General features: G+C 38.6%; 1 protein-coding gene across 4 annotated transcripts in view; it reads right to left on the bottom strand.

Moving 5' to 3' along the window:
* Positions 1 to 14,014, bottom strand: part of PAK3 (p21 (RAC1) activated kinase 3) — a 128,642-nt gene that overhangs the window by 13,782 nt on the left and 100,846 nt on the right. For all 4 annotated transcript variants that reach the window (XM_053657507.1, XM_053657508.1, XM_053657509.1 and 1 more), the window contains one exon: positions 13,561 to 13,757. In XM_053657507.1, coding sequence (XP_053513482.1) covers positions 13,561 to 13,757 — 197 coding nt within the window. The remainder of the gene's footprint in view (positions 1 to 13,560; positions 13,758 to 14,014) is intronic.

The raw sequence follows: 14,014 nt of genomic DNA, 5'->3' as shown, positions 1-14,014 counted from the left end.
AAGTGAATGTGTGACTGTGGCCAGCCCTCAGTGGGTCCACCCGCTTCTCCACACCTGGGATCTGCCCACGGCTGCCAGTGTGCCTGGATCGCATGCTAGGGTCAGTCCAGTGGATCTTTCCTGCCCGACCCTGTTCTGCTGCTGGCTCTGCCCCTCTTACTGGTTTGGCTGAAGGGTTCGTTGTTGTCAGACTTCCATATAGTTCAATTTTCTGTGGTTTGGCTGCGTTTTTGTTGCTAAAACTTTGTTTTTTTTTTTAAACTTGGTTGTGAGAGAAGATGCAGTACTTCCGCCTACGCCTCCCTCTCGGCGGAAGTCCCAGTTTTTTTAAAAATTGCTCCAGAAGTATTATTTTAAGAACTGCATAATAGTTCAGTATGGGGTTGTAGTATAGTTAATATTGTTGTACTGATTTTAAATGCATGTACTGAGAAAAAGGCTGAAAGGAAACATCAATATGTTAACAGTGGTTCCCTCTGGGTGGTAGGATTAATTTTTGAAACATATACTTCAATTTTCCAAATTTTCTACAATGAACATTGCTGCTTTTGTTATTTTTAAAAACTCTCTAAAACATCACTTAAAAATGAAGGTAAAAGGCTATGCTGTCCAATTTACACACAATTCTTCATTTTTTTCTCTTTGTATTCCTAGGATTAAATCTGCTTTTCATCAAGTACTACCCCTTGAAGGAAAGAAAAGCTCAGACAATTTCTTTTTCAACAATTGTTTTTGTTTTAATCAAAACTGTATTATTTTTCAACCAATTTCCATCATAAAAATCCACACTTTTAGTTATTATTATGGGCTACACTGGCTTTTGTGGACTTGCCTGGGAATATATTCACCACACATATGCATGTTCTATGGGAACATGCACTCTGAGTTTCAAATAATTAACTTAAAAATGAACTTTTGTAATACATCCTGTGTGTTACCTGTAAAAAGAAAATTGTTGTCAACAGCCATGCTAATGAAAAACAAATACAATGGTTGCCAATATAACAATCACAAAAAAAAGGATTTAATAGCAAAGTTGTCTTAGCTGAAGAAAGATTGAGGAAAATATATCTAGGCGTGAGTGATCACATTTTGGTTTTATCTGTTAGTGGAACCTCAAAGAAAGTGAGATGGTTATTAGAAATTAGACTAGAGATTTCTTTTTAGTTGGTTGCTTCTTAAGAAACCCACTTGAGTTCAACTTCCTCATTCAGCAACCTGCCCTTCCTTCACTCTTACTGTAACCACTAACCTCTGTTAGTGCAACCTATAGAAATATCTTTCATACTCAAACATTTCTCTCTATATCCACTGTCTCTGCTTAAGGCTGAGCCTCTCTCAGACTTTACCATAGTGCTAACTGGTTTTCTTTACTCAAGTCTTTTTATTCTTACCAATGGACTTATCAAGTCCATTCTCCTTACCAATCTATCCCATCAGAGATCTCATCATGTTATCCATCTCTCTGCTTTGAAAAATTTTGGTGACTCCCCATGGCCCAGAGAAGTGTTTCTCAAATTATTTTCCCCAAAATTCTCCTTAAAGGCAGATAAGAGGAAAAAAAGGTGTGAGAGCAAGATAGATATAGAGATTCCAGGACCCTGTGCCCACACATATCTGTTTCAGTGTGAGAAATATATTTTTTCATTTTTTATTTATGCATCCAAGCAAAGTTTCATTTGAACCAAGGAAGCACTGTAGTCATTTGGAAACCACTGGTCCTCAGGACATAGTAAAGATTCCTTAGCAAAGTATATAATCTCCTTCATGATTTGGCACCTGCCCACCCTACTCGCTCTTATCTGTTTTCTTCTCACCCTGGAATCCTTCTTACCTCAACCTGACACACGTGTGCCTGTTGCCCAAAGCTATACACACCAATTTGTTCATCATTCCCATAATAGAAAATATTATTTCATATCTGACTGAAATTCTATTCCTATTCATTATGGGCTGCACTGGCTTTTGTGGCTTTCCCTTAGGTGCCTGGTAAAATTATATTCGTTTTTTAAGCTCTATTTCAAATGGCACTTCCTTTTTATAGTCTTCTCAGTCTGTCCCTGATAGATATGGTGATCAACCACCTGGTTTTTCTGAGGACTATCCTAGGTTTTAGCACTGAAGGTCCTGTGTTCCTCAATACCAAGCAAAACAGGATATTGGTCACCCTACAGATAGAGTTAGCCACTCCCTCCCTTGAGTTACCAGAGTCCTTTGTTCATATGTCCATTTTCATACTGTATTGTGAATACTTGTTACATCTCTTTAGGTCTGACATCCTGGAATGTAAAGGTGGGAATTGTGTATTTATCACCTATGGATTTCATGGCAATGGACTCAAAATAGTTGTTCAATATATATTTTGTTGCTGAATAAAATGAGTGACAAAATATATAAACAAATGTAACTGAGCTGAGAATATAACAGAAGATATACAAAGTATGAAAGTTCAGAACCTAAAGTAAACTTTAAACATGTAAGAAAATACACAGAGAATGACAAAGGCAACTTTTTGTAGTTGAAGAGGCCTGGCATGTGATAACTTCTTACTAACCACTCCCAAGTATGGGCTAAGGAAGAGGTCTCCATGAGCAGTGATGTAAGGAGATGTCATTAAAAGGAGGGAAAACTAAAAAAAAAATGACTACAACAGGAAGGGGAAGAACGAGTGCTCTCTGGAGCCCGGGACATAGTTCAGAAACTTAGTCTTCTTTGATCTTGAACAGAGAAGGTGCTTTTGATTAATCTTCTGTTATATCATTGAACAAAGTTTGTTTGATTTCTATGGTAAGGTAATATAGGACCTATAATCTTATTTATAATCTTAGAAAGACAACTTTGGCTAAAAAAATGGTGTCCCTCTTCATTGTGATATACCTAGAAGCTTGTGATGTTCTGGAATTCTTAGTGATTCAAATCTCTTGGCAACATACCAAAATCACAGTTTTCACTGATCCCAATGTGCAACTAAATATACCTAAGTACTCAGAGAAAACCACATTGTCCAGTTGAAGAAATAATTCAATTTACCTTATTGGCAATTTCCTCAGTTAAAAAAGATCAAAGCGGTCATGTTAGAAGTTACCACATCCTATAGGTTATCCATCCTATAGGTTATCCATCCTATAACCACTATGGAGGATCAACTGTGTAGAGGCAGGGTGGTGGTGCTCTAATGTGGTCTGTAGCTGTCCACTGGGTACACAGGCCCTGATATTTCCTGGGTGTTACAGGCCAAGGTCAGTTTCCACCCATGTTCTGTCCAGGGCCACTCTGCCTGCACTGTAGAGCAATCTGAGATGGCTGCTACTTGTGCTGAGCTTTGAGATTCCCAGGCAAAGCCAAACTGTTAATCTAGGCCGGTTGCTGCTAGTACTATGCCTAGGACACTTAGCAAGAAATACAGGGGCTTGGTGCTCATTGAGGGTAGATGTTGCTTGTTTCAAAGAATTTAGGAAGTTGTGAAATATGAGCTAAGACCAGCTATTCATATGGAAAGGTCACTGTTAACAGCTCTAAATTGGGAGGGACAGAGCCCCTGTGGACCACCAGGGCAGGACAAAGAGGGTTACCCAGGTTGATTGAGTCTAAGATATGGGATCTGCCTGCCACCTCTATGGCACCAAAGGGGAGGGTTCAGAAAAGTGGCAATGTCCTCTGCCTGCCTTTGTGTCTGGGAGAAAGCTGTCCCCCAGCTCTTGCCTTGATGCCAGACACTTCAGTTCCTCTCTGTATGCTGCTGGTACCTTTCAAGCTGCTACCTTGGTGCTGGAGCTCGAGGGAGTGAGTCTGAGTAAGTCTGTGCATGGGTTCATTAAGAGGAACTAGTTGGGACTCCTGAAGTTTCTTCTACCACCTCAGTCCCCACTGGTTTTTGCAGCCAGAAGATATGGGGACTTCTATTCCTGCCACTGAAACTGTGAGATGGGGTTCAGATTCCTTGCTCCTGAGATAACCCTCCCAAATATTTATCCACCATATAAGAATGTGGGACCAGGTCGTCCATGTCTCTGCTCCTTCTAAGTCTGAATGGTTGTGGTTTCCTTAATACAGTAGTTGTCAGACTCTCACTCAACTTGATTTCTCATGTTTCTGAGTGATGGCTGTCCTATAATTTAGTTGTAAATTTGATGTGGCTGTGCAAGGAGGAGAGCCATGTTTACCTATGCTGCAATATTGACTCAGAGTCTCGGTTTGCTAATATTTTGTTGAAGATTTTAGTGTCCATGTTCATCAGTGATACTGGCCTATAATTTTCTTTTTTGCAGTGTCTTTATCTGGTTTTGGAATTAGGATAATACTGGCCTTGTAAAATCATTTTGGGAACCTTCCCTCATCTTGAATCTTATGAAGTAGTTTGAAAAAGAGTAGTGTTAGTTCTTCTAGGAATATTTGCTAAAATTCACCTGTGAAACCATCCGATACAGGGCTTTTGTTTGTTGGAATTTTTTCATTATTATTTCAGTTTCACTAAGTGTAATTTGACTATTCATATTCTCTGATTCTCCATGATTTTTTTTGAAGATTGCATGTTTCTAGGAATTTATCTATTTTATCCAGGTTGTCCAGTTTGTTGTCATATAGTTATTTATAATATTTTCTTATAAATATGGTGTCAGTTGCTATTTCACCTCTTTCATTTGTGATTTTATTTATTTGGGTACTCTCTCTTTTATTTTCATGAGTCTGGTTAAAGGTTTGCCAATCTTGTTTATCTTTTCAAAGAACTATCTTGTGGATTCATTGATCCTTTGTATCGTTTTTAAGACTCTATTTCATTTATTTCTGCTCTGATCTTTAATATTCCCTCAATTCTATTCACTTCAGGCTTTGCTGGTTGTTCTTTTTCAAGTACGTTTAAGTGTGAAGTTTAATTTCTTTATTTGAGCTTTTTCTTTTTCTTTTCTTTCTTTCTTTTTTTTTTTTTTTTGAGATAGCCTGATAATGCTATGTATTTCCCTCTTAGGACTGCTTTCCTAGTGTGCCACAGATTTTAGATTGTTGTGTCCTCATTTTCTTTGTTTCAAGGTATCTTTTGATTTCTTCCTTGATCCCATTGTTGACCCATTCATTGTTTAATAACATGTTATTCAGCTTCCATGTCTTTGCATGTTTCCTCAGTCTTCTTCTGGTTGATTTCTAGTTTCACAGCATTGTGGTCAAGAAAGATGCTTGATATAATTTTAATCTTCTCAAATTTATTGAGACTTTTTTTCCTAAAATGTGGTCTATCCTAGAAAACATTCCATGTGCACTTAAAAGGTATGTATATTCTGCTGCTTTGAGGCAAAAGATTATGAACATATCCACTTGATCTAGTGTGTCATTTAAGGCTGCTGTCTCCTTGTTGACTTTCTGCCTGGAAATCTATCTATTGATATTAATGGGTATTGACTATATTTCTGTCAATGTCTCCTTTTATGTTCATCAAAATTTGTTTTATATATAGGTGCTCATCTGTTGGGTGTGTAAATGTTTACTAGGGTTATATACTCTTGTTGGATTGTTCCCTTTATCATTATATAGTGTCCTTCTTTGTCTCTTACTATAATCTTGGTGTTAAAGTTTATTTTGTCAGATATAAGTATTGCTACCCCAGCTTTTTTTTCTTTTCCATTTGCATGAAATATCTTTTCCCATCCCTTTACTTTTAGTCTGTGTGTATCTTTTGACCTCAGTTTTGTCTCTTGGAAGCAGTGTGTATATGGGTCTTCTTTTCTTATCCATTCAGCTACCCTCTGTCCTTTGGTTGGTGCATTTAAGCCATTTATACTTAAGGTGATTATTGATATGTTTTTACTGCCATTTTATTGTTAGATTATCTTCCTCTGTTTTTTTCTTACTGTTTTTCTTCTTAAAGCAAGGTCTTTAACATTTGTTAGAGTATTGGTTTTATGTTAACAAACTACTTTACCTTTTTATTGTTTGGGAAGCTCCTTATTTCTCCTTTGATTTTAAATGATAGCCTTGCTGGGTAAATCGCTTTGGTTTTAGGTCTTTACTCTTCACCACCTTGAATACTTCATGCTACTCCTTTCTGGTCTGAAATGTTTCTATTGAGAAAGCACATGACAGTCTAATTGGTGCTCCATTTCTTATAACTACATGCCTTTCTCTTCCAGCTTTTAGGATTTTCTACAGCCTTGTTTAATAACATGTTATTAAACATGTTTTTCAGCCTTGCATTTTAACTATGATGGGTTTCAGTGTAGGCCTCTTTGGGTCCAACTTCTTTGGGACTCTTTTTTTAAAATTTATTTTCAGAGAGAGGAGAAGGAGGAAGAGAGGGAGAGAAATATCAATGCATGGTTCCCTCTCACGTGCCTCTTACTGGGGATCTGGCCCATGACCCAGGCATGTGCCCTGACTGGGAATAGAACTAGCAACCTTTGGTTCACAGAACACACTCAATCCACTGAGCTACACCAGCCAGGGCTACTTGGGTGTCTTTGAGCTTCCTAGACTTGTGGGTCTTTTTCCTTCATCAGATTAGGAAAATTTCCAGTCATTATTTCTCCAGATAGGTCCTTGATCCTTTGCTCACTCTCTTCTCCCTCTGGTATTCCCATGGTATAGATGTTGTTATGCTTCATATTGTCCAAAATGCTTCTTAAGCTGTCCTCATTTTTAAATTATTTTTTTCTTTTTGATGCTTAGCCTGAATATTTCCTTCTACCTTGACTTCCAAATCACTGATTCAGTCCTCTACTTCATCTAATCTACTCTTTATTCCTTCCAGTATATATTTAATTCCAGATATTCCAGTCTTTATTTCTGACTGGTTCTTTTTTCCTCTAGTATTTTCTTTCCTTTTTTCAATTAAAAAATTGTTGTTCAATTACAGTTGTCCCCATTTTTCCCTCTTTATTTTCCCTTGCCCTGTGCATCCATCTCTCCCACATTCAATCATCCCTCTCATTGTCTTTGTCCATGGATCCTTTACACACATTCCTTGACTTAACCTTTCCCCTTCTTTGCCCATTATACTACTCTCCCCCTCCCTTCTGGTCATTGTTAACGGGTTCTTTATTTTCATGTCTTTGGTTCTGTTTTGCTCACTTATTTGTTTTGTTGATTAGGTTCCATTTATAGATAAAATTATATGGTATTTGTCTTTCAACACCCGGCTTATTTCACTTTGCATAATACTCTCCAGTTTCATCCATGCTGTTATGAAGGGTAGGAGTTCCTCCTTTCTTTCTATTGGGTACTATTCTATTGCGTAAAAGTACCACAGTTTGGGGATCCACTTCTTTACTGGTGGGCACTTAGGCTGTTTCCAGCACTTGGCTATTGTCATTAATGCTGCTATAAACATTGGGGTGAACAGGTTCTTTTGAATTGGTGTTTCAGGGCTCTTAGGGTAAAATTCCAGCAGTGGAATTGCTGGGTCAAAAGGTAGTTTCAGTTTTAGTTTTTTGAGGAAACTCTATACTGTTTTCCATAGTGGCCACACCAGTCTTCATTCCCACCAACAGTGGACTAGGGTTCCCTTTTCTCCATAACCTCACCAAAAAACCTCATAGTTTTTTGATTTGTTTATGATGGCCATTCACTGGTGTTAAGTGGTATCTCATTGCAGTTTTAATTTGCATCTCTCTGATGGCTAGTGATGCTCAGCATCCTTTCTTACGTCTATGGGCCCTATGTATGTCCTCCTTGGAGAAGAGTCTGTTCAGGTCTGACTAGTCCTTTTCTATGGTTTCTATGTTTTTTTTTTCATGGTGTTGAGTATCTTTATAATCATCACTCTAAACTCTCTATCCAATAAGTTGCTTACCTACATTTCATCTAGCTCTTCTTTTTGGAGAATTCTCTTGTTCTTCCATTTTCAGTCTGTTTCTTTTTTTACAGTTTGGCGGCTTCTTTGTATTTGCTTCTATGAAATAGATTTGCAAAGACTCTGGTATAGGCCTTTGTCAGATGCTGTTTGTGACTGGCCCTATTCAAGCTGTTTGGAGCTATCAGTGATCCACAGTGTGTAGCTCCCTCTGATGAGCCTGAGTGTGTGCTGAAAGAACCAGGCTGCACACCAAGGCCAGCTTTTATTACCACCCAGCACTGGGAGGGTCATCTGAAGTCTCATGGAGCTCCCTGAGATCCGCCTTAGTTGTTAAACTAATTAATGATATAGCTTCAAGCTGTAATCAGCATCTCAGCTTCAGCATCACAGGGCAGGCTAGAGTAATTCTTGTGGGCTGGGCTATTGCTTCCACTCATGTTGATGCCATTCAGAGATGAATGCTCTGCCTATGAAACCTGACTCCTACAGTATGGGGGATGACTCAGCACAGGGATCCTGGTGGCTGTTCCTTCAGTTCTCTCCCCAGATCTATCAACCTCAAACTCCCCTGAATCATCTCTAGTCCTCTCTTCCCTCCCTCTGCTGGAGCCCAGGTGAAGTGGCTGCACAAATGAAATTTGTGCATTGACCCTTTAAGAGGCTCTCTGCATCCAGCGACCTCTCTCTGGCAGACAGAAACCCTGCTGTTTTTCACAGCTGGATGTTTTCTAGGTTCCTTTTCTGGCTTTGGTGCTGAAGGCTGGGGAGCCCAGCTTGGGGTTTACACCCCAAACTTCTCAGGGGAAACCCTCCTGGACACTTAAATATCCCTCTGGATCTTCAGCTGCCACCCGTGGAAGCCCAGCCAGCCCTCTCATGCCTCCTCCACACTCCCTACCAGTTTCATTGTGGTGAAGTAGTTTTTTCTCTCTGTCTATGGTTATAAGGCTTCTCTCTACCTAGTGTTCATTTTGTCATTCAGGATATTTCTCTACAACTTAGTTATAATTTCAGATTGGCCCTGGAAAGAGGTTACTGTAGCTTCCACTTATTCCTCTGCCACCTTGGATCACTGACCAATCACAGGTTTAAAATTTTATATTTTATTTATTTATTTATTTATTTTTAGGGATAGGGGAAGGGAGGGAAAAAGAAAGGAAGAGAAGCATCAATGTGTGGTTGCTTTTAGCATACCCCCTACTGGGGACCTGGCCCACAATCCAGGCATGTGCCCTGACTTGGAATTAAGTGAACTCTTGATTAACAGAGTTTTGAACTCTTTAGTTCACAGGGCTGGTGGTCAATCCACTAAGCCACACCAGCTGGGGTTAGAAATTACATTTAGATGGGAGAAATAGACAAAAAACTGTACTTGAAAAATAACTAAATAATTTTTTTTAAAAAGAAATTATATTTACAATTAACAAAAACAAACCAGGCTGATGAGCAGAACACTAACATTTGATTTTCACATTGAGGGAAAGTTTGATGTTAACCCCAGTCACCTTCATAAACAGAAAGAACAATACATGTAATTATTGAAGATGTCTATGGGTCACATAACAACATGTCCAAGGTCAATTATGTTGAGTACAAAGACTTCAGGCAGTGGGAGAAAGAAGAAGAAGCTTGTCTTCTCTCTGTTACTGGAAGGGTACCAACATCATAACATAACTCTCTAACCTTTAAAAGGCATTTTATAAAAAAATTAAGTTAATAGTACATAATTAATTCACTTTTTAAGAAATCCTAACCATTTATAACTAGAGGTGGTGGGTAGTAGCTAATTCCTCACATCAATGGTGTGTTAACAGACAATATTCATAGAGCATGCTCAGTTGCAACTGACACAACAAAGACTCAAAATATCCACAGTGAAATGCAAACAACATTCAAATGTATAGCCCCATAGTTCACCTTTAACCTCTCCTGTTCAGTGTTACCTGTTTATGATAAATTAACTGAATTATGTTAACCCTCTATTCCTTGAGGAAATAGGAGTATAACCAGTGTGGAGAGGAATATTTGGGGAAAGTGGGACATCTAATCACTCCTCTTGGAGTAAAAAGCATGCCGAGAATCCTTTTTCTCATTTTTCTTTCTCACATTTTTATTCACATATGTGTCTCTCTAATGTATTTCCTACACTGAGCTAGACACTGCTAGGTGATTTACATGCATTATTTCATTTAGCTTTCATACTAATTCTGCAAGATATATATTTTCCCCATTTTACACAAAAGACCCAGCATATAAAAGTTTTATATGATTTGCACAAGGTCACAGAGCTTATAGGTTGTGGGCCAGGACATATCTAGATCTGCCTGACTATATGGGCCAATTATTTTACATCAACATGCTACCCCTACTTTACCATTCTGTCTTCCTTCCACTTATTTTCTTTTTCCTCCTCAAAGCCTAAAGTGGTGGATGGGTGGTAGTACTGGAAGGATTTTTCAATAAAAAAGGACTAACCTAGTTTTTCTTTATAATTCTGAAGGTGTGTGATTTTCTATTTCCCCACACATGGCCTGGTGACCAGTATCCAAGAAAACATGGACTTACTACAGGCTTCTGTTGTTGCAGACCGCTCTGCCTGGTTTTAGGAATTGTATCTCTACCCCTTGTGACTAAGGGCCAGGGAAGACCTCTGGAGTGCCAGCCACAGAAGACAAAGCTTGTCTCTGGTAGCAAACGCTGCCTCAGTTTCTTCTACCTGCCCCCAAAGCTTGGTTGGAAGTCAATGACAGGTAAGACCCCTCGCAGTGGGGGGCAACCTAAGCCAGACTCTATCACTTGGGAGGCCATCATGGAAGGACTAGGGGGGCTGCAACAAAGAGGGAGGAATGGACCCTCGTGGCCCCACCCCCACCTTTGGCAAAACCGAGTCCCCATGCCCTGTAGGAGAAGCACTTCCTGGCTCTACTCCCCTTAATCCTGAATACTCGATGGGGAGAGGTGCAGCTTGCCTTGCTAGAGCATGTCCTAGGGAAAAATCTAGCATCCCAAAGATTTTCTGATAAAACTGTGAAATTTGCTCTGCTGAGAGTGCTTTCATTCATATGTTAAGGGTTCGAGCAAGAAACCCTAAAACTCTGTTCCTGACAGACTCTGAAGCCCTCAGATTTCTTTGAAATGTTATCTACTGTTTGATCCTTGCCGCCCTGTATTCCTGTGTATTACAACCCAATAAAAGGCTATGGAGGAGGGAGTTTAAGGCCTTTTTCTCCTTGGAGAAACTGGCCGCTGCTGGCCTTTGTCTCCCCTGAGAAACTGGCCACTGCTCACTTCTCCCTAAGCAGATCACATCATGTCTCGGTCATATTTACTCTTCTTCCGTGGCAACTGGGGAAACTTTCCAGGAAGTTGCCCCCACATTATGTTACATTTTTCTCTGCAATCTCTTCATGCTTTCAGCAACAACATTTTTTAAAACAATCTGAAATAAGGACATATAGCCTGAAACATTGAGTTTTCTTTAAGAGAGCATGAGAATAACAAAATAAAAACTAAGAAAGTACTTGTGGTGACCAACAAAGAGATAGAGGGCTGGCTCAAGGATTTGTTGATTTTTTCACTGGAGGTTGAACACAGAAGTAATGAGTAAAGTTAGACTAAATCCTTATCAGTGGACTTCAACAGGGTGGTCTTTCTGACAGGTCTTTTTGTTATATAGCCTTAATGTAGGCTTCCTGAACCTGGTATTTTGTTAGTCTGCAAGTACTTGTTTAGATACAAGGCTGTGGATTCTAAGAGACAAGGTATTAATTAAGAGTTCTAATCTCTGGCTAGAAAATGGCTATAAAGATTAAATGTTGTTTCCTTTTTTCTAAGTTAACAGTTTAGCAAAAGAGAGATCAATTGTAATGGGGAACTGAAGAAGTTGATAACTGCATTATTGTGACTAGTTGCTTTAGAGTCATTTACTTAATCCTTAAATTTTGCAGGTTATAAATTACTCATTAGAAGGCAGAAAGCAAAACAGCCATAATCCTGCTTAGTGCCTCCAAACTCCAAAGAATTAGAGCAAGAAACCTTGGAAACAATAGGCCTGATGTGTTTTCTTGCTGCTATTTCTTAACAAACGAAGGTGGTTAAACAATGAGGACAAGCCAAAGTAATTATCCTGATGTGCTGGTTCACAGGTCAGGGATGGGCTTAATTAAATTCATGGAAAGCTGACCTATAAATGTAGGAAAATGCCCCTTCTTTTCCACTCAGCCCTGTGGCAGCTAATCAATGTGCACATTTCACTTCCAGATTGAGACCAGAGCAATAGCCCACAGCACTCATTAGGGAATTCACTCCAATATGTTGTTTTCTAATCAGTGAAGGGACTAAGACAAGAGGACAAGAAGCAGAAAGGAATTAGGAGGGGACAAGAGGAAGCTTTTCCTCTCTCCTCCATACATAGGGAATGCAGGTCTAAATTACAAAATGTTCAACTGCAAAAGCAACAAGACAATTAGTTTGTAGGTTTCTTTACATATACAGAAAACTATACATATTTGGCTTGAATATAAGCTTAATGTTCCAGGGGTGTTGAAACTTTTGGCATCTGTGCACTATACTGGAAGAAGAACAGTTGTCTTTGGCCACATATTAAATACGGTGTGACATGTAATCCCATAAAACATCATAATGTTTTAAGTAAATTTATGGTTTTGTGTTGAGCTGTATTCACAGCCATTCTGGGCCACATGTGGCCCATAGGCCACAGGTTTGATACCCCTGGAACACTTAATTATTTACTAAGGACAATGTTTTTTGTATACTAAGAGTAAACTCAATTTTAGATTTTTAGTGGTAATGATCCAAACGATTTTCAAGATGCCTGTGGCATTGTAGGTCTATTAAACAGACTGATTACATTTTGAGAGTAGAATTTGAATCTGTGCATATTTCTTTTTTATTAATGTGAATATATATATATATATATATATATATATATATATATATATATATATATATATATATATACAGCTTCTAGTTCACTCTTTGGCTATACAGAATGAAATAGCTACTGGCTGAATTTTGTATTGAGCAAGCATTTCTTTCACATTTCTTTGCCTTTCCCTCTCATGATCAACAGCATATCTGAGTCAAGATGGTAGTGTTAAAGTAGGAAATGGAGTTTTGCTCTTTGCAATGTAACCAGACTATGTAAGGATCAAGCCTCTAATTCTGCAGTAGCAAATTGAGTTACCCAACACAAATTATTTCCATTCATTTTCTACTTGACAGTCTAATTAAGTTTGTGACTTCATCAGGCAGGCACTGTGTCTATCCTGTGTTCCATTCACTGCCTCTCAAGCTGTTGTTGCTCAAAAAATCATTACTGATAATGAAATAAAATCTAATATTAAAAATTATAGCTCTTCTGGAAATATATTTATTTACTTTGTTAAAGTAGTTATAAAGCAAGTGTTTCCTAGATAGATCATTTAACCATAGCATGTAATAAAATGACTCTTTTCTTCCGACATCTTGCTTTTTTTTTTTAAAGCCTTTTCAACAGCAGAAAGCTAAACTAAAAACTTTTAACGATCCCTGTTATTAGAAATACCGATGTGAAAACACTGAAAAAAAAAACTGTTGTAATATCTTAAAAGAAACTAAACATAACTCCTAGTAATTTTGAAAATTATAACTTGAAGCTTCTATGTCACTTGTCCCAGGAAGGAGCCCATTCTGGCCAATTCTGGTGAAGATAAGAAATAACATTTTGCCTTTTCCTTTACCAGAGCATGAAGTACCTGAGTTTTCTTTTGACTTACCCTGAGTGGATTTTCATTAAGGTAAGGGGGTTCACCTTCCACCATTTCAATTGCCATTATCCCCAGAGACCATATATCAACTTTCGGACCATAAGCTTTTCGAGTCACCACCTCAGGTGCCATCCAATAGGGAGTTCCCACCATAGTGCTCCGTTTACTTTGCTCAGGGGTGATCTGGGCACAGAACCCAAAATCAGCTGCAGAGAAGAAAAGTCCCTTAAAACCAGCTCAAATCATTTTTCTTTTATAATAGCTCATTTTCATATATGTCTGTACTTTCCTTTGTTAGACACTCAGCTTTTACAATTGTCTAGCTCATATCCTTTTGTTGCCTGATCTCTCAGCTGGTCCTGATTTTAAAAGGGTCTGAAATAGCTAACTGAAGTGATGTCAGTCTGGTTCCCCCAAACTTACAGAACCCTTCAGTCTTCTTTTTATATGTCACCCAGCAGAT

This window comes from Artibeus jamaicensis, unplaced genomic scaffold (genome assembly GCF_021234435.1).
Source record: "Artibeus jamaicensis isolate MK-2021 breed Jamaican fruit bat unplaced genomic scaffold, CSHL_Jam_final scaffold_461, whole genome shotgun sequence".
Taxonomy (NCBI): Eukaryota; Metazoa; Chordata; class Mammalia; order Chiroptera; family Phyllostomidae; genus Artibeus; species Artibeus jamaicensis.
The sequence above is the reverse complement of the archived record's forward strand: the minus strand, read 5'-3'. Positions and strand labels throughout refer to the sequence as shown.